The sequence below is a fragment of the Urocitellus parryii genome, chromosome 1, assembly GCF_045843805.1.
Source record: "Urocitellus parryii isolate mUroPar1 chromosome 1, mUroPar1.hap1, whole genome shotgun sequence".
In the NCBI taxonomy this organism is placed as follows: Eukaryota; Metazoa; Chordata; class Mammalia; order Rodentia; family Sciuridae; genus Urocitellus; species Urocitellus parryii.
Window position 1 is genome coordinate 174,001,095 of NC_135531.1, and position 21,467 is coordinate 174,022,561.

The 21,467-nt window shown below is 40.4% G+C and overlaps 1 protein-coding gene across 1 annotated transcript in view; it reads left to right on the top strand.

Moving 5' to 3' along the window:
• Window positions 1-21,467, top strand: part of Nckap5 (NCK associated protein 5) — a 762,699-nt gene that overhangs the window by 622,269 nt on the left and 118,963 nt on the right. The window contains 3 exon segments of the mRNA XM_026409429.2: window positions 1,652-1,720; window positions 11,218-11,256; window positions 19,841-19,960. Coding sequence (XP_026265214.2) covers window positions 1,652-1,720; window positions 11,218-11,256; window positions 19,841-19,960 — 228 coding nt within the window.

Sequence of the window (21,467 nt, forward strand, 5' to 3'; positions counted from 1 at the left end):
AAATGGTGATTTTATGGAGCAGAGGTTTGGCTGACTTGGTAATGAAAGTCAACATGTCCAGTAATGGAATGTATGGCTCACATTGGACTGATATGATGCATGCGGAAGGACCCAGCATCAGACAGGTCACTGTTCCTGCCATGTGTGCATGAGGACACTTCAGACAATCCCAAATTAAGGGACTTTGTACACAATAACTGACCTCTACTCCGAAAGGAAAGGAAGAGGAAGGAAGGAAAAGAGCAACATGAAAAACATAGGAATTGCTTCCAATTAAAGGATACTGGATAAATGACGATGACATTAGAATACAAAGCATGATTGTGGATAGCATTATAGACTAGGAAAAAGTGCCATAAAGGACATGTTGGGACAAGTGATGAAACTGGAATATGGACTGTGTGTTAGATTGTTGTGCTCTATTAATGTTGTGTTTCCTTAAATCAACGCCTAGACTATGATCGTGCAAGAGAATGTCTTTGTTATTCAGAAGTACACAGAAGTGTTCGGGGGTAAAGGCTGTCATTTCTGCAACCTATTTTCAAGGTCCAGGGAAAAAAATGAAAGGGAAAGAGAATGATATAGCAGAGGTGGCAAAAGGTTAATGATTAGTGAATCTGACAAAATGTGTGTGGGAGTTCTTTATACTGTTCCTGTAAATCATAAGTTTGGAATTATCATCTCCAAATGTAAAAGAAAATGGATACAGAGAAGTTATGAAAGAAAAATGTTAATCTATGTCCATCTAAAAACACACTGTGCTTTCTACACACTGACTCAGAGCACCACTGCCAAATGCAAGGGAAGAGACGGGTAGAGCTGTTTTTTTGAGAGGTGACTAGGTGATCATTGTCACAGCTCTGGGCAGGGGTGACTTGCACAGTTCAGGGTGCAAACAGGACCACGCTGGCCACACTGGAACCAGGTCCTCAGACATGGAGGGCAGCTCTCATGCCACCATTTCACACTCCTTCTAAAAGATCTGCTTTTCCAGATCACGTCTCCCCTTCTTGCTCTTCCACACAGTTCTGTAGTCACCACGCTCAACATTCACATACCCACGTGGCCCTGTGGAGCATGAAAGCAGTAATTAGAAGAAGAAGGGTGGGAAGAGGGAGGCTTAAGCCAAGTTCAAGTCTTCCATTTCTCATTGTCTTTGGATATTCAAATGTCAATGAATAACAGTGAAAATAACATGTTTAGTTAGCATTTCAGAGTTCGGCTTTTGTTCATGACTTTACCTGAGATTCTTTTCTGTGGCCTCAACAAATATGAGCCTGTGAGATTGTGACAGGTCTTAATGAAGTAGATTAAGGCATTTCTTAACATTCACATTTTCCTTGAATGAGATAAACATTGTAATCTTTCTATGGAACACTCTCACATCAAGCCATGGTTTGATTTTTCTACCTGTTTGGAATATCAAATTTTGCATTTCCTAAAATTATAATGTATTTTTTGTGAGAGAGTTGATAAGGCAGAAGTCATTCCTGAGATATTTATAATAGTACTTAGAGCGAACTTGTCATAGGTACTTCTAAAAGATTATTTGGGATCCTGAAGAGATATATTTAGTAAATGTATTGAATGAGTTGTCACACAACAGAGCATTTCATTGATTCATTTGTGTTATTTTTGTACCTGACTGCAGGCGGAGAATTCAGCCTTGGCTTTGGAAAATGAAAATCAAAGAGAACAGTATGAGCGATGTCTGGATGAGGTAAGGTGAATAGAGAGGTCCATCATATGGGCTGGTCAGAGCCTCATAATCAGATCTTAGTGTATGCTTATCACCAGCATCCAAAGAACCTTAGCATTTGCTGCTCCAAAGGGAAGTTGTAAACTTGTAAGAAGGAAGATCAGCAGTGTGTGTGTGTGTGTGTGTGTGTGTGTCCCCTTCTCTTTTCCTCTCTTCCCCCCTCCATTCTTTTTTTTCTTTTTCTTTTTTTTTTTTTTTTAGTTGTAGATGGACGCAGTAGCTTTGTTTTATTTATTTATTTTTTTATGTGTGCTGAGGAGTGAACCCAGTAGCTCAAGCATGGGAGGCAAGCACTCAACCACTGAGCCACAACACCAGCCCCCTCCCTCTATTCTTATTTACAAATACAGGCATCTGTAAATTCCTTCTGGTTATTACTTAATATTCTTAGGGCACAGTTGGAGTGTGCTTCCCTGTGTGATCAATTCCTTCTGTCCAATAAGTGTGATCCCTGCCTATGAATGAGAAAAATGACACTGGGGCACATTGCATCTGCAATTGGATGCCATCCCTGAAAAAAACAAACAAACAAACAAACAAACAGATCCTTGATAGAGTAGGTGGGACGATGTTCACAGTTGGCAGCCAGAGGGAAAAAATCAGTAGATTGAGCACAAGCCAAAAAAGAGAAAGGGAAGCGAGGAAGAAAACTTGAGCAGAATGGAAGGAGACAGGGCCACATGCATGAGTAAACTCAATAAATATTATTTGATGATAATAAAGAGATGAAGACAGAGACTTGGGTGTTTGGGTTTGGGGCAGGTAAGGGGGAAGCCAGTAGTGTGCCTCGCCCTGTCCTCCCCTCAGCCTTCCACCTCACTGCCAACCAGTCATCCTGCTGGAGATGCCCGCTGTGGCTTCCTGCTGGGACAGGCCTTTCCCCTCATTGGAAATATCGCCTCTGAGACTTACTAGTGATTGCCGGCATCACTTAAATGAGAGGACTTCTTTAGGCATCTGCCCAACATCCTAAAACTCATGAGTGCTCTGGGAGATTCAGTTTGAGATTCATTGAACAGATTTTTTGAAAAGCTATACTTAATTACGTTTCTATTACTCTGCCAGTGGGAATTACCAAAATATTGTCAGTCCTTTTTCTCCCTACTAACAAATAGGAAATACGTTTCCAACAAGTTCCTCTTGATGTTTCTTGCCCATTTCCATCGCCCTCTCTTCAGCCATGCTGTTCTAGTGGCTGATGTGCGAGACTGTAAAGCATGCTTTCTCCCATCCCAGCTGTGACACCCACTGTGTCACCATATAGTTCTTTAGAGTCTGTCTCTGTCCTCAGTGTACAGGTCACACTTGGGGTTTTCCTGCAGCACTTTTTCTTGGAACGTGATTTCTGGAGGGGCAACATCCACCTCCCAGGGACCTTGTTAGGAAGGCCAACTCTCGGGTGCCACTGAGACTCACAGAATCAGACTTGGGGTGAGCCCGTCATCCGTGTGTCACCAGACTCTCCAGTCCGTGCTGGTGCCTGCTGCACTGGGAGCCCTGCCTGAGAACAGTCTGATTTGTATTTTTTTGCTTATATGCGATTAGAGAACTCCCAAGATGTCCCCAGAAAAAAAGATTAATATTCAATATTTTCATTGCGTTATATTTCCAGCCAAATACATTGGTTATTAAAGCAATATGGTGTTTGTAATTTTCTGCCCTGTCAGGAGCAGAATAATCTTTACAATGTCCAGAGTTAAAAGAATCATGAAAAGTTGGTTGACATAAAAGAAGGCATAAAGGCTCAGGGTTTAGGGAGGCCAGTTCAGCAGCCCTCACCCCTGCTCCCCAGCCTCTTGGTCGAATCAAAGTTTAGGGCAAGAAAGATCAAATAGATCTATGGGTGTTTAAAGGAACCAATAATGCCCTTGGGTCATACGCATTGATCAGCAAAGTTTCACTTTAACCTCCTGCACAGAAATTTCCAATGAGACTTTATCTGTACTCAAAAGTCAAATTTATGAGACTCACATCACAGAAACTTTTTATGTGTCACAGTTCTTTCCCAGGTCACCCCTCTCCATCTATCAAAAAGCTCACAGCATGTCTCTTTGGAAACCACGGTCTGGTTTCTATGGGTTTCCCATGTCTGTGTGTTCTGAAGGTCTTGTCAGAATTTGTCGGGAGAAACATAAGTTTTTACCCACAAAACCATTTCATAGAGTTTCCACTGTGGGCAGAATTTTCAAAGGGGAAGTCCCTCTGTTCTTAATTGCAAAAATTAACAGTTGCCAAAGAGGTGATTACAACAAAGAACTACCTCTGAGCAATGCAAATGTTTTGTATTCACAAAAACTGGCCCCTGATTACACATGCCAGTTGTTTTGTAACTAATTGCATGAGGTAGACAATCCATTTCTGTGCATTGTAAGAGAATGCTCTCAAAGGGGTAGTTCAATGTAGTAATAATGCCAACTGGAAATTCTGTTCAAGACTTTTTATACTAATTAGACAAACTAACAAGGTAAGGCTCATGTAAGTTATTTCCTTGCTGGTAGGTTTCATAAAACATACTCAGGTGAATAACATGCAAATTTTAATGTTCCTCAATCCTATCTGCATTGATTGTTATTTTCTGGGAAACAGAGAATATATTGAGGATTTGGGGAAAAAACACCAAGAGTCTGAAATTCTTTCTGTGTTTTCTACTCAAAGAGGGTGTTTACTCAAAAATAAAGAGACCCACATGCATAGATACGCACAGCTACATATTCCCTGGTTTGATAGGTGTATGCACACGCCCACAAGTGCACATGCACACACACACACACACACACACACACACACACACACACACACCCTTCACCATCACCTCCACTGCTATCCATCTCATCACTTCCTTGATGGGAAGTACAGAGGTAAAATCAAGGATTCATTTCATTTTTCCTTAGGATTTTAGAGTTCTCCATGTTTGAATCTAGTTTATTAGGCTGCCTGTTTGACAGGCAGTTCACTGGCTATTGGTGAATTGCTATTTATTCATAGTATTGCTTTGGCCATAATTCCATTCAGAACAACTATTCCCATGTACAGAAGTGTAATGGCATGTATATAATAAGTAAAATTATACCTGTTAAGAACACTGCATTTCATTTAGATGGCCTGAGTTGTGACCTACCAACCTTTACTGGGTGTTGACCTCATGCAGGCCCAAACTAGCAGAAGTAGGAAAATGCAGAATCACAAAGAAAAGGGCCAAGAGAAACTCAGAGCAAATGAGCTGCAAAGGAGACTTCAGGAACAGATGGCTCAGGCACCAGAGGATGCGGGGAGGAGCAGGTGGGTGGGTGGTGAAGGGGACAGAATTGGAGAGGGCATCTTCAGCAGAGGAGCTGGATGGAGCCCATGAGGTTGAGTTTCACATGTGGGAAGGCAAGTGGCACTCACCCCTGTACATGTTGGCCATGCTTGGGGAGCTTCAGAAGTGCTTTTGGTGAGGCTGCACCCCTGAGATTCTGATCAGATTCTTGCCTGGGATACAGTCTTGCCTGGGATAGAGCCTTGAAATTGGAAGCACTGACCTATGCAGAAGTTTTGGGTTATTCTGAGTTAATAATGCAAAGCTCTGAACCAAAAATAAACACTACCACCAGGTGTGGTGGTACATGCCTATAACCCCAAAACTCAAGAGGCTGAGACAGGAGGATTACAAGTTTTAGGCCAGCCTCAGCAACTTGGTGTGAGACTCTGTTTCAAAATTAAAAAAAAAAAAAAAAAGCTGAGATATGGCTTAGTGGTAAAGTGCCCCTGGGTTAAATCCCTAGTGCCAACAATAAATAAACTCTATCCCAGCATTTCTCAAAGTTTGTTCCTAGGACCTTCTGCATCAGAAAGATGAGTGGTAAAATTTTGCATTCTCAGACCTGGGCCAGTTCTTTGCAGTCAATATGCTATGTTGGGAGAGGAAATTTGCAGTATTCAAAAACTTTCCAGGTGATGGAGCTTCTGCCTATGAATTCAGAGCAGCTGCCCTCCCCTTCAGACCCTCAGAGCTGGGCCCCAGTCCATAGAGCCAGAGAGGATGCTGAGGTCAGGTTCTTCTTCAACTTCTCTATTTCAAAGCACAGGAAAGGGCAAGAAAAATGAGACTATTGAATATCATTCTGAAATAGAAAAAAAAATAATGCCAGAATATATTTTAGGCCAACACTCAATAAAGACAGAAGTACATTAAGAACATCTCTCTGCCATGTCTCTGATCCATATGCTTAGGCTGGATTGTGGAATCATTACCAGGACGTTCTCATGCATATCCCACATCTGGCCCCTATATAGTCTTTAAAACCCGTGTCTTAGTGGATACAGTCTTGTAGATGGACGAGGATCCTGCTCGTGGCTTTCATGTACTCCCAGCACCCACTTCCTGACAAGGCCATGAAATGCATAGATGATCTTTTTGTCGGCCTACCCTCCAGCCACCTCAAAGCAGCATCCACATCCTATTGACCGTTATGTTTTCAGGACCCAGCATGATTCTTTGCCTATATTAAGTGCTTACTGCATATTTGTTAAATGACTAAACGAATGAATAGAGACTAGCAGCAGGAAATTAATTTCCAAATTACTTTCCCCAAAATCCCACATACATATTTAGACTAATTTCTTCAGTTATCCCCTCTGAGATGAACAGTCATTTATTATGCAGCAATCCAAAAGATAATCCAAAGGATCAATCAGATGAAAAAAAAATAGTAGATCCACTTAAAAGACTGATTTGAATTAGAAGAGACCACATGGGCTTTGGTTTAGGAAGACTCAGGATCAACATTATCAGAGTGCCCTCATCCTGTGGCATGGTGAGGCACGCAGATACCTCTTCTAGTTTCTCATTTTTATCTTATAGGGCTGTTTTGGTAAATGAATAGTATGGGTGCCTAGTGATTTGTGTGTGTGTGTGTGTGTGTGTGTGTGTATGTACACACACACACACATCCACACAGCCCTCACTCACTTAGAAATAATAAAATCTCTTATTTTCAAATCCTTCTTTCTTAGCTGCTTATTTGAAAAGGTGTCAAATTCTCTGAAGTTCAACCCCCCCCCCCCCCCGTTCATGTTCTATATTTATCGAGTGACAACCTCATATCAGGCCTGTCCTAGGTGGTTTCTTGGATGATGGCCATCTTCTCATGCAGTTTTCACAACATTAGGGACAGACAGTTCCTCTGTTTTATGGTTGCTCCCCCATCCTCCCACATGTCAGTGTCCCATCAATGCAGGCAGTTTTTGAACCCAAGTCTTTCTTTTGATTCTGGCCTGATATTCTTCCTTCTTTAGTCCAGCTGCCTCAGTCTAGTAAGCAGAAAATTCCTCCAAAGCACGGTTTCAAAAACACATGCTTTTTCAACCATTTTTTCAAGTTACCTTGCTGAAATGACAGTTGCCTCACATGATAGAATAACACACCAAAGTACGAAAGCAAGGTACAGAAGACTTTTTTGAGGTCTGACTCCCTTGAGTTTCCACTCCCTCTTCCCTATACTAGAGCCCTGGGGTGTCTTCCCAATGCCCTGAGAATTGACTGAATAAACTCTCCACTGTGACTTCTCATCCAGCCCCAGGGATTGTTCTGCAACAAATAATAGATAACTCAGCAGCTCCAACTCCTCCTTCCTCTGCCCCCTTCCAGGGGAATTGGGAACTGGTGTCCCAGCAGGAGGAAGAGCTAAGTCTTGTGGGGTGGATGATGAACTGGGTATCTGGGTATCAGAGGAGCTAGCTCATTATTATTATTACTGAGAAGGAAAAGGGATATACTCAGGTGTTCTCCTGGGCTTCTCTATCTCACCTGCAACTCTGCTCCATTTCCTAAGAGTAAAGAGAGGAAGTCTCCACAGAGACCCTGAGAAAGTTGCAACACAAGCCAGGGGCTTAAGGACTATCAGCTTTGCCCTGCGTGTCCCTCTGGCCCAACCCAGCTGCTATATTTCCTTTCTTTGGAGAGAAAGCTGGCAGGTGACACTGGAAGTTATTTGTTCTCATTAGCTGGGCCTGCTGGTGTCTGATTATTTGGAACCCAAGTGCTCAGGGCGTAATGCTAGAGCATTATGTGCAGGGGCTCATTCAGAACATCATCTTGTGAGCCAGTTAGAGGTTGCAGCCACAAACTCCAAATGACTGTTCTATTGATGCATCTGGGAAGCTTAGCTGTTAAAAGCAGAAACAAAACCTAGGAAACTGTCTTTTTAGGCAGTATAAAGAAAAGAATTAGTACAACTGGCCTGCTTTTCTGCAAAGAGCCTGTGAGTCCTTTTGGGTAATAGAATCCCATATCTGTAGGTAAAGAAATAATGTATTAGTGTATCTTAGTTCAATTTTCAGGCAGAGCAAACAATTGTCCAAAGTACACGCCAGAAGGAACTGTGTCAGTCTGTAAGCCTGTGGGGCAACTACTTGGATTGCAAAGATATAACACATTTTCTCCTGTGGGCTGTTACAGTTAGGATATTACTCTATGTCTCCCATTAAATCATGGATAGAGCTATTTTATGTGACCACTGTTACACAGAATGGTTTAAGTGAGACCAGTTTGGAGGAAGAAAAGAAAATATTGATATTCGGCAGTTTTATGAGAATGTAAATCAAATCCAAAGTTTGACACTAAAAAAAAAAAAAAAAAAAAGACTAAATTACTTATGGTGTGAATTAACTTGGGTACATTGTTCCTGATTCAATACATGACTAGTTCCATCCTGCTTTATTTTATTTGCCAACAATAGAACAGATATGTTGTTTGACTTTAAATTATGAGTTGGAATGAATGTTTAAAAGCTAAAACATTTTCACAGTAATGCTGTTGTCAATTTGTTTGAAGTGAACATTTTTTGTCACTGTTGTGGTCACATACGAATGAAAAGTTAAAGGAAGAATGGAGCATCAGGTTTGTTCCTGTACATGGTAATTCTTGGGTAGGCTTTTGAACTTGAGCTTCACCCAAATATTAATAAGAATATCTTTTCTCCAAAATCATAGTCAGTTTCAGTGAAGGCCTTTTTTGTTTCACTTAATGTAAACAAGGTAAATTTGGAAAAGCTACCGATGGGCAAAAACAAAACAAAAAGCCCTCTTGTGCATACAGTTTACTAATAAATCATGGATAATGGGACCCTCGTCATTTGCTGCTTGTGGTATGAATGCCTCCTAACCAAACGCTGATGACAGCCTGTGTTTTAATTTTCTCTGAGACTTGCTGGTAGCCAACTGTCATGAAGGATGTGCTATTTTGTCAATATTGAGTCAAAAAACAATTAAGCTCCATGAAAACATTCTTTCTGTAATCTGTTCTGCTACACTAGACAGGGAAACAAGCACAAATAGTTTAGCAACACCAAAAATAAATTTGTCACCAAGAAAAAAAAAAAAGCCAAGTGTGCTGCATAGTCCTGGGTTGATGTGAGGATTACCATGGCAATCACATGTCTGTCACGCTGTGTTAAAATTGGGTGTGGTGGTGCACGCCTGGGATTTAGGAGGCCAAGGCAGGAGAATGTCATCCCCATCCCTTTTTAGATTTGGTTCAAGGCCAGCCTGAGCAACTCAACAAGACCCTGTCTCAAAATAAAAAAAGAAAAAGTACCAGGGATGTAGTTCAGTGTTAAAGCACTCCTGGGTTCAATTCCTAGTACTCAAATTCTAAAAATTGTAATTATAATTTCCTGATTCCAGTTACCAGATACCACTATATCCCAGTCATCTAGCTTTGCAAGAAGATTCTTAGAATATTTTTATTAAATAAATGAAGAAAGAAATTATTGTGAAAAAGTACCTTATATTTAGGATATTTAAATATTCTGACTTGTTTATTAATTCTGAATTAATAAATTCTTACAGTTTACATACTGGCCAAAAGAAAACACCACTTGAATACTTTGTCCACCTTAGTTTTACCAGCACCAGCTGTGTAGGTACATAGCTTTGTGGTTACTGTGAATTTTAGTAGGTGATTGGTTTCAAGTGTCTTGAAATCTGCATTCACATACACATATATATATAAATGATGAATAGCTATGTGAATAAAATTCCATATTTTTTTCTTTCAGTACCAGGGATTAAATTCTGGGGCGCTTAACACTGAGCCACATCCCCATCCCTTTTTAGATTTTATTTAGAGACAGGGTCTCACTAAGCTGCTTAGGGCCTTGCTAAGTTGCTGAGACTGGCTTAGAACTTGCAATCCTCCTGCCTCAGCCTCCAGAGATGCTGGGATTGCAGATGTGCACCACCACACCTGGGCAAATTTCAGATCTTTGAAATATCTGAGACATGTTACTGGTTTTACATGTGGCCTTTAGATCAAGCAGTGTCACCTGCTTTCTTAACTAGTTGCTGAAAAGGACTAGAATTGTCGAGATTTGTTGAGATTGATCAAGACTCACCTCCTTGGGATGGACCCAGCTTTCCTCGCTATCCTCAATTACCTGAAGACACTTAGGATTCTGTTAGTACATCAGAAAGAATTATGTTCAATTATGTTTATGGGAAGAAACTCAAAATAATAATGACTTTTATTTTTCTCTCACACAGAAGTTCAGAGAGAAACAATGTAGCCCCATAACATCATCAGGACCAGGCTTATCCAATTTTTCTACCCAAATACATTAAATATATTACTTCCACTGTCAAGGTAGCTAATGGAGCTCCAGCTGTCACTTTCATGTCCCAGACAGAGAAAGGAAAAAGTCCTCTTCTTTTCAGATTTCCTATAAGACCCTCCAAAGAGTCTGCTTTTATATTATTGGCCAAAGTGTTGTTACATGGTGACACATAGTTACAGGGAGACTGGGAAATGTAGTTGGATTTGCCCAGTACCCTATCCATGGGGTTTGTTACTGAGAAAGGAGGAAAACATGGGTATTAGAGGAAGGAAGTAACTACCCGGTTCTAATACAGGTGGCAACCACAAGGGATGGCGTAAGGGAGGATACAGAGAATCGAGATGTAGAGGAAACAATGTATTCACCCCAGATAAGGCCATTCAGCTTTCCCTCTTGCAAGTAATTTTAAGCAGCAAAACAGTGGGACAGCAAGGGAATAAGAAGGAGAAGCAAAGGACATTGTAAATCAGCAAAGTATTGCAACTGTGTACAGATAATTAGGATCATGTTTTGTGCACTGTGTCTTTTTTTTTTTTTTTTTTTGGCCTTCTTGGGGTACTTTACATATGAAAGGGTATTATTTTTTTTCCAAATATGAAAATGTGAAAGTCAAGGTATGAATGATCTTTCCAGCTGAACCATTTTAATTAGCAACAAGGTCACCTTCCGAAATAGCGAAATATGACCTGGAAGGATAGGCTTATTATGAAAAGAATCAGGTCCTTTTGGAAGTAGAGGGAAAAGATGGAAGTGAGGAGGTAATTAGCCACAGCGGGCTGTGGAGTATCTGTTGGTAAATTACAGTTCATGTGCATAAAGTCTCATTATTATAAACAGCAACTTTTTTTTCTTTTTTTTTTAAAGGTAGCCAACCAAGTTGTTCAAGCTCTGCTCACTCAAAAGGTAGGTCACTTTCTGCCTTGATTTTTTTTTTTTTTTCAAAATGCTTCTGTGAATAGAAATGCAACTCACATTGTCAAACCAAGAAATTGTGATTGATAGATGCAATACATCTCTATTTATTCACTCTGGTTAAATTCATGGGTGTTTTAGATGGCACGTGAAGTGACATCAATGAATGACCAATAGGATCGTAAAGTACTAACTCTGGGTAAAGTAATTGGAAGCCTTTTGAAAATGAAAGATTTTGATGTACCCAAAGGAGTAGCAGACTCTTTATATTTTTTTAACTTAGTAAAAATGAACTTAAATATGTGGGAAGATTCTTCCAATTTCTGTGAAATGAACGTCCACTTAGGGACAGCATTCAATGGGGCCTAAAAGTCAGCAGAGGCCTTTGAGTTCTGGGAAGTGACTTCACTTCTCTGAGCTTTAGTTCCTCTGCTGTAGGGCAGGGATGACAGTTCTGTACCCCACCCTGGGGTGCTGCATGATCCTACGGATGGACAGGGTAGAACAGTTCTTTTATGTGTCCATCTGTGGGGAACATGAATAAGGGGTAACCGCTATGCAGCAGGTCTCCTCCTGTTCCCCCACTGTTCTGCCTGCAGACAACATAAGACCATGTTAATGGAGCAGAGGGGGTCAACACAGGTCATCGTTTGCCCAAAATTGGGTGGTTTGGTGAATTTTACTGAGTGTTTCCCCATATCCCGCGGAGGCTAATTGCCAGGTCCCTCAGATTTTATTAGTGCTGATTCATCTTTCTGTGAAACAGAGACACTTCCTGTGCAGCAAGATATCTCCTATCCTGCAGCACTCTCAGGAGGATGTGACTCATGAGAACAACACAGTTGGTGCTCTCCCAATTTTTTTTTTAATTAAAAAGAATTTTATCAGCTATTGACAACTTCTCAGGCACATACCTAAATATTTCTTTGATTTTATATTGTATAGATATTGTGATGTACAGATATTGTGATAACATTTTTGCTAGGCCTCTTTCCTACCCTTCCTGTCGAAGTGTCATGTTTCCTTTTGCAAATAGTTTTGACTGCTTCAGGTTTTACTCTAATATTGCATAATTGAAGAGGTTTGACTACTTTTATAAGTAGAGTTAGACTTAGTTTCCACTGTGACAGATATCCAAAAGAGTGGTGGCTTAAATAAATTAAAATGTTATTTCTTTCTTACATGTAAATGCATACGTAGTCAGTACAGGGCTGGTAGATAGCTCTAAGTCCAGGATGTCTCTGGCTTCTATCTTGCTTTTCCATGGGAGATAGCCCCCATTTTTAAAGTCTCCTAATAGCTTAAAATAGCTGTTTTAGCCCCATCATCACACCCAAATTTCTTCCAGGAGAATTAAAGTCTAAAGTGTACGAATATAGTAAAGAGCTTTTATACCAGCTATCTTCTAACAGAAACTTCCAGAAGCTTTCGTAGTTCAATGTCCATAATCTCTGAACAGGTCTTAGCCACTAAGCCACACCTAAGGAGGCTGGAGAAGGTGCATCAGATCAGGAGGGCACCTGACCATTTCTGCCACAACATATTTGAATGTCTTTTTTCTTTCAAAGGCTTTATCCCTATTTTCCTCCTGTTGAAAATTATGTTCATTGTATTACAAAACTAAGGAATGGAGATATGTTAGTTAGCTTCACTGTGACCGAAATACCTGACAAGAACAAATAAGAAGGACAAGTTTATTTTGGGCTCATGGTTTCAGACATTCAGTCCATGGTCAGCATAAAATAGCTGCTTTAGCTCCAGTTATCACACCCACATTTCTGTCAGGAGAATAAAAGTTTGAGGAGTACAAAGATAGTGAAGAGCTTATTTATACCAACTATCTTTTAAAGGAGACTTCCAGAAGCTTTTATAGGCAGAACCATCATGGTGGAAGGGCATAGCAGAAGAAAGCTGTTCCAATCATGGCAGCCAGGAAGCAGAGAGACAGAGACAGAGACAGAGATTGCTCAAGGAGTTAGGGACAAGATATAATCCCCAAAGTAAAATCCCAGTGACCCATTTCCTCCGGCCACACCCTACCTGCCTGCAGTCCCACCCAGTAGTCCATTTAAATGATTAATCCACCAAATGAATTAAGCCAGGAGGTGATGGTCCTCATAATCTAATCATTTCACCTCTGACATTCCTATGTTATCTAACACATGAGTTTTTCAGGGGACACCTCATATCCAAACCATAACAGAAGAGCTCACTGTTGAAGCTCTGTGTACAGCTGATGGAAGACTTTCCATGCCTGTCTCTTTAATGATACCTTCGGAAAGAGACAAGGAAGTTGTCTTGTACAGTAAAAAGGAAAATGGGACCCTTCAGGTCAGCCACAAAAAAAGTAGCTACAAATCCAGGTAATAACTAGTAAACAGGTAAATCTACTTTGGTACAGTTAAGCAGTACGACACAGAAAGATGTGCCACTGTGAGATAGCATACCTCAGGGACATCACAAGGCAGGGAGAGATGCCGGGGCTTTTGGAGATTCCAAAAGAATCATGTTCTGCTGAAATGTGTGCCTCCTGGTTTTTATAGGGACTGTAAAAATTGCTGCCAAAAAAAAAAAAAAGACAAAAATTTTCTTATTTAATTAAGAGCACAATATAGGAAATAAAATGCATTCCAAATGCAGATGAGAAAACTAATTCTAATGCAGATGTAGTATGCACAGAGTAAAAGTAGAAATTTTGAGTGATTTATCCAAATTGCACATATGCACAAAAATCTTTGATGTGAAATAATAGGCAAACTGTACTCTTTTAGAATGGATCATTTCCTGTGATACACAGGCAAGCCTGCCCTGGCTTCAGCTCTCCTACAGGAAAATGAGAAAGTATTTTTCACGGCGTTATCATGAATTTTTCTGGACCACCATCCTGAATAACAGAGTCCACCAATATTGATGGAGGAAAAAGCCATTTTATTCCCGTTCACTTATTTTTTGTTATATGTACATACAATGTTCTGTTCAAATAATTCAGTTTAATCTCAAATACCTGTGGATTCTTCAGGCACAGTGGCACACGCTTATTATCCCAGCAACTCAGGAGGCTAAGGCAGGAAGATCACAGGTTCAAGGCCAGCCTCAGCAATGTAGCAAGAACCTGTCTCAAAATAAAACATAGGAAAGGCTGGAAATGTTGTTCAGTAGTTAAATGCCCCTGGGTTCATTCCCCAGTACCAAAGAAAAAGGAAAAACAAACAAACAAAAAAACCTGTGGATTTCCTCCAAAGAACTAACTGTTCCCCTTTCAATCAATAACAGTAAACTGACAGTATAAAGCCCAGTTCAGTTTCATTTATGTCTCTAAATCATGGGTCCAGGTCTACAAGTGACAGTGAAATCAATAATCTAAGCTAAACTTCTGTTTTCATCTGAAATATACTTTATCATCATTAAGTCGGTTACATTTGCTGAAAATGTAACTCCTAGGTTCTTCAATGTTTTATTGCTATTAACATCAGACTTGGAAGAAAAGCATTTTCCCCACAATTAATTTTCCTCCAAATCAACAATCTCATCTTTATCTGCTTGTTAGTAAAGTAACTAAATATTTATATGATGTTTTCTCTTCACCCATTATAGAATCAGGCTAGTGTGTGATACAATCAAGCTGTGCCGTTATTCAGATGAAAGCCGAACAATTCTGTAGCTTTAAAGAACTCCAGCATCCTGTATATTTCCCTTGAGGGAAGGGGCAGTTGGACAATGGTCTATGTAAACTCTGGTCCCTAAAGAGGGTCTCTTCATATTTATTGGGCTAGTAGTCATATCCAATATCCTCCATGGAGCACTTAAAATAAATCTATTTTAAGTCATTTTGTTCTCACTGCAACCCTGTGAGGCAGGAATAAGAAAAAAAATTTTCTCAGTGTGCCAGTTACTACAGAGTGTCAGAGTCCATACACCCTCTCATCCACTGCACCATTCTGCCTCCATGATCCCATTCACCAGTTTACTGTTTTTCCCTACCATAGGTCAACAGGGAAGGAAGGGATGCAATGGAAATCAACACCTGGATTGAAATCCAGTGGTTAGTTATGAACACAGAGAATAACAAGTCCATAATCCCATATGCCACAGCACTCACTATGTCCTCTGCATTGTCCCGATTTAGTCACACATTTGTTCAAGAGTCAAGGCCAGCCTCAGCAACGTAGCAAGAACCTGGAAACGTTCAGTAGTTAAATGTCCCTGGGTTCATTCCCCAGTACCAAAGAAAAAGGAAAACATAATACCTTTCAGGTATCTGGTATTGAGGTCCTTGGTTGGTCTAAGGTATGAGCAGCCTTTTCCAGAATGGCATTTCATTTTACAGAAGCCTTAGCATATTTGGCAGAGTGGGAGGTATCAATGACATCTCCTTGGGATGTGACAAGAAGAGGCTGGTAGACTTGGTGGCCATTAAGATTCAGGAAACTAGCTGGATGCAGGAGTGCAGGCCTGTAGTCCTACCTAGCTATTCAGGAAGCTGAGGCAGGAGGATCCTAAGTTAGCGAGGTGCTGTCTCAAATTTTTCAAAAGGGTTGAGTGTGTAGCACAGAGCACCTGCCTATCATCATTCGAGAGGCTCTGGGTTCAATCCCCACTGCCAAAAAAAAAAAAAAAAAAGAGAGAACTAGAGAACTAAGAGGTTGACACTTGACAAGCCATCCATGAAGTCAGTGAGACATCCCATCTCTTGAAAAGCCCAGTTGTATGCTGTGCCTTGGTTTATCGATGTGAAAGCTGAAGCCTATTTAGAATGATTTACTCTATCAAGGTCATGTGTGTAACAAGGAGCAGAGCCCAGGCCCTCTAATCCCCATGCATCCCCAATGTGGCATATTCCCATGATGGGCATTGCCTTTGAATAGGATACTGTTGTAATACCTTACCTGATAAAGCCGGACTTAAATAGTTTTCAACAAGACTTTTATGAGAAAATCAACACATTTCCTCTTTCTAAGCCATTAGCATTTTCTTTCTTTTTAAATTCTGAACTTATTAGGTAGAAGTGTAATGCATGGTAGTGGAATTCACTGTGAAATATTCTTACATGCACATAAGCATTTTTTAAAATTGACTTTAGCCTTGTGCTGGTAAAGGTCTTACTCCTCGTGTGCATAAAGTAACTACACTCCCACAGGCCTGTATAACAGTGGATCCAGAATCTTCTTTCAGCCCAGGTGCAGGTGAAACTTACCTGGATTACAATGTCATTGCAATTGCATTGCCTGTACTTGGGTGAAATTGTGGTTTGGGACCATTAAGATGACAGGGGCCCTTTACATTAGTCTATCATGTTGCTCCCTTCAAGGTCAGCTATAGTCCTTTTGTCTCTATTTCTGTTTGATAGTGACATGTGCATTGAGAAGAGAACAGGCTTGGCTACTTTCTCAAACCCAGAGACCATTACATTGATCTTAAACATAGTGAAGTCTTTGAAGTTATTTCCACACAATAAAATTAACCATCACACTCCCTTTTTATATCAGAAGAGACAGAAGAGATAAGAAGGGATAGCCTTATATTTTTCGGTAAGTTCTACCTGTCGATGTCTGAGATATAGTTAAGGAATGAGCAGGAAAAAAAAAAACATGTTGTGAGAGGGGACAGATGGTGCAGCCTCCGCCTACAGTCATGATCCCAGACTGTGACATCCAAACAGAGGAGAGTTGTTTGATTTCTAAAGCTTTACTGGGGAGGCTATTTTAGGTCTTGTCTCTGGAAGTGACAGGGTCAGAAGAGTTGCTCCTGTACCCAGTCTAAATGTGTCGTCTGCTCCTTTATGTCATTGGATTCCTATTGTGAGCACAGAGGAAGCAAAGGCAGCCAGCTGCCACCCTCTGTCCAGGTGCCACAATGGCAGTCAGAGGTGCTTTTCTCTCTCTGTCCGCTCTGATAGTGCCTATGTGTATGCACATAAGCATATGTGTGTGCTTTTGTTAAGGCTGGGATGTAATGGGATAGTGACGATCTGGCATCCGTGACTATCTGCAGCATAAAGGAACATAGTAAGAATGTTTAAAACAATACAAACATTTTTTTTTTCCAGTCTGCAAATTTTCAGACCAGCTCAATTTGTTTCTCGGTGATGTAAGACCAGTATCACATTTCCTTTGTCCCCTCTGCCATATGCTGCGCTGGATGAGCAAAGAGTGGTAAACTGAGAGTTCTCAGAATGGATAGACTGTGTTCCCACTAATGAACTACAGAACTACTATGCTTCGAGTTGAATGAACTACTTTGCCTTAAGTTTACTATTAACGGCTATTGAAATCTGGCTACTTATATAAAAATTCTCTGTAGAGCATGTGGATATTTTCTTTTCATTATTTTACTCATTTGAGGACTCTTCTGAGTTTTTCTCAGCTTTACTGCTGAAAATTGCAAGTGCTACTGTTTTCAGGTCCCCTTTTTTCCTTGCAAATCCACACTTGAATGCTTCTGTTTCCATATCACCACCTACAAATGAAAATGACTGTGTTTTCCTAGCCAATGGGTACTATTAATATTTATCTACCCCACAGTCAAGTTTTATTAATTGCTTAATTAGTAATAGTGAAAACAATTAGTGTTATACGCATGCTAAGAACAAAAATTAGCATAAGTGAAACACAGAGGCTGAATTCTAAAGAAACAAGCAAACCTGGCCTTGTGACTTGAGCAGGAAGTAGGTCCTGACAATGGCCTCTGACAAAGGAATGAGTACCCCTGAGTACAAATGCTCAGTCCTGCTTCTCCCCTTCTGGACCTTGTTCCCAGGGGCATCATTCCAAACATGATATCAATTTTCTGTCCTCTACATTCTAACAACAAATCAATTGAAAACATCCTATGCATGAACTTCACCCATTTAGCTAAAAGGGGGAAGAGAATATAAACTGTGCAGTGAGCCACACATTGGACTGTTTCTTTGCCCCTTTTAAGTAGAATTAACCCTACAGGGTATGATGGAGTGTGCTCACATACAATTTCAGCAATTAGATCTCTCTAGCCTTACAATTAGGTTGATACAAGGTAGTGGATCAGGCCCACTCACCTCTGTGACCACCATCAGGCCCTGGGTATCAGACCTGTCACCTGGTGCTTTCCCTTCCTTGCAAGAGCCTTGACTAAGGCCTGTCACTGCCCATGGCAGAATACAGACATCCACAAACTAGAAGTGTTGAGAAACTTGAACTCTATTTATCATCATGCCTATCACTGGAGAATAGAACCGCCATTGTCATTGCTTCTAGCAAAGTAATTACAAACATTTATTAAGCTCCTACTATATATGGTGCTGTGCTAGACGATGGAATGAAAAGAGTGTTAAGAGCAATATGCTTGTGTGGTTGTTTATTTTGTATCTTGTGCTGGCCTGCTGAAGGAAAGGTCATTTAATTGACAAGAGAAGTCTACACACACAAAAAAAATGGGATTAATACATAAGTATTATATGCTAAATATCACAGAGGAGACATGGGACTTATGGGAATTCAGGAAAGGGAGCAGTTTTGGGGGGATACCATATGAAGTGTCAGAGGGGAAGAAGTTGGAAGTGGGCTTCAATCAGCTGGCCAAATATGGTCTGAAAGAAGGAGATGAGAAGAGAAATTGATGGCAGATAGGAGAGGATAGCAGGAATGCACAGCGCTTTCAGGAACCACAAGCAGACCCATGTTCTCTGCTCCAAAAGAGCAGAATACATTTTTTTAAAACATTAGGAAATAGTAAAAAATTAAGTCTGAAATGTAGCAAAGGATAAGCTTTTGAAGGCATTATTCTACTGAGTCTTGAACCTCATAGGGAAGGTGCAGACAATTAAGCCCACAAATACCTTTATCACAGATGCCATAGGAAGGCAGTTCCCTGGTGGGGTTCCTAAAGCTCCCCAGTGTCAGCTCCCTACCTGTGAACTGGGGAATAAACTATTCAAAAGAGCTACTCTAGCTCCTCTGAAAAGTTGCCCCGGTGGGCTGACTGTATTTCTTCTCTGGCACTGAGACCCAAATGCCCCCAAAAGATTTGGAAATCCACTGGCTGGACAAATTGTAAGTGCTTTTTAAAAGCCTTCACTTCAGAGCTACCCCTTTCCCACTAAATGCTTCGCTGACTCTATTAGCCAAGGCGCCAAGCATCGCAACTCATTTCCACAAATGACATCGAAAGACTCCATCAAAAGTGATAGTTTCTTTAGTTCATCAAATCTCTATTCATTGTGAAAACATTGTTGTCCTTGTGATTTGTGCTTTGTGATTGCTTTCATGAAGACAGTGAAAAGGCAGAATATATAGGTGGAAACTTAAATTGACTTTATATCGCTAAGATTTACCGTATTCAAAAATAGCATGCTACATTAATGCACTTCTGATTCAAGGTGCTTTTTTTTTTTTAAATTGACCTTCTCTGCACATAATAATTCCACCAGACAATGGCCTGTGGAAGAAAATGTTGTTTGTGATTTATTTGGGGGGACTTCGAAGAATAAAAATCTTATTTTTTTACTAATGTGTCTGAAATGTATAAAATATGATTATAATATGCAAAGATGTCTTTCCATTATAGACATTTTTTCCCCTTTCCAATGTGTTTGTTGTAGGATCTAAGGGAGGAGTGTGTAAAGTTGAAAACAAGAGTGTTTGATTTGGAACAACAGAACCGAACACTAAGCATCCTATTCCAACAGCGAGTCCGACCAACTTCTGATCTGCTCCTGCAGGTATGTGTTTACATGGAAAACAGTCTTTGCTACTGAAATTCTATTGATAGGAAGTTACTTAATTTCAAAAATCACCAGCATCTCTAGAGGCAAGGCATAGTGTACCAAAATTCCAATCCTTCCCTGTCTCCGGAGATGTCATTAAAGTTGAAAATCTTTTAGATTCTTGACTTTTTTGAAAGCTACATGCAGATAAAGAAATGCACCAACAAAGAATACACAGGTAAAAGGGACAATCCAAGGGTGTCCTCCAGTAAACTAAGTGGAACCAGGGGATGAACTTAGGAAATAATTGATAGCTTTGGGGACTAGTATGAGGAACCATGCATTCCATGATAAGCAAGAGAGAGTTTTATGTAATGACAAAGCACATTTCTGTATTTCCAACTCTCCATAACAAAAAATACAACTGGGATTTGTTTTTCTATAATCGCTCTCTCTCTCTCTCTAGAGTCCCTCTTCACATCACTGCACTTCCTGGATTCTATCTCAGTATTTTTGCAGGTCTTTTAGTTACTCTAACTGAACTCTTTCTTCATTCTCCTCCATAACATGGAAAGTTGAGGAGAGTCAAGCCACTTGAATCCTTTTGAAGTTGTCCCTGACAAAGCACTGAGGAATACACTCCATGGCCAGGAAACACATGAATTGGTAGAGGGGGCTTGCAGGGCCAAGCTCTGCTGTTTCCCATCTTTCTGATCCTATTATTGTGCACATTTGCTCAAACAAGTCCCTCTGAGCTTTTCTCAGAGCTGTTCTGGACTCAGCTGTGAGAGGGTGCACTCAGGCTTCACAGGCGCCTTGTGCAATTCACCAAGGGCAACCCGCAGCCGCTTGGTCAGGTGGCCAAAAGGAAAGCCCTTCTGCACCCTCTGATCATCTAGACTACACCGTCCAGCACTGGAACCAATAGCCTTGTAGTGCTATTTAAATTCTTCCTTATGAAATTGACATGAAATTAACTCTATGTTCATATGTCAAACTAGCTACAGTCCAGATATTCAAATTGGACAGTACATGAGGAGAATATTTTCATCATCGTAGAAAGCACTCCTGGATAGTACTTTTCTAAATGGCCCAGACTTTGTAACTAATTTACCCTCCGAATTTTGGCATGAACATCTTACGACTCCTCAGAGAAATAATGGGAAATTGCGATTCATTTCAGAGAAAGAAAGATGTTTGGTAAAGCTGAATATCAAAATGTAATTTGCCCCCCCCCAAATTAAAATAAAACAGCTCTCTGAATTACAAAATAGATCTCATCTCTTAAATTAATTTCCTCTCTGCTTTATCTGTGAGAGCATAATTCATAATTTATGACTCAAAAATTATGGTGGGGGAGAGAGGGAAGTCATTTATCTCTGTTCTATTTCCTGGTCCCAATCACAATAAATGTTTGTCATAAGGGATCTTGCATTTGTAAAAAGTCATGTTTCTTTTGCAATCTCATAATCAAGATCCAATATTATAATTACTTTTAACAGCTGTTGCATCTTCACAAATT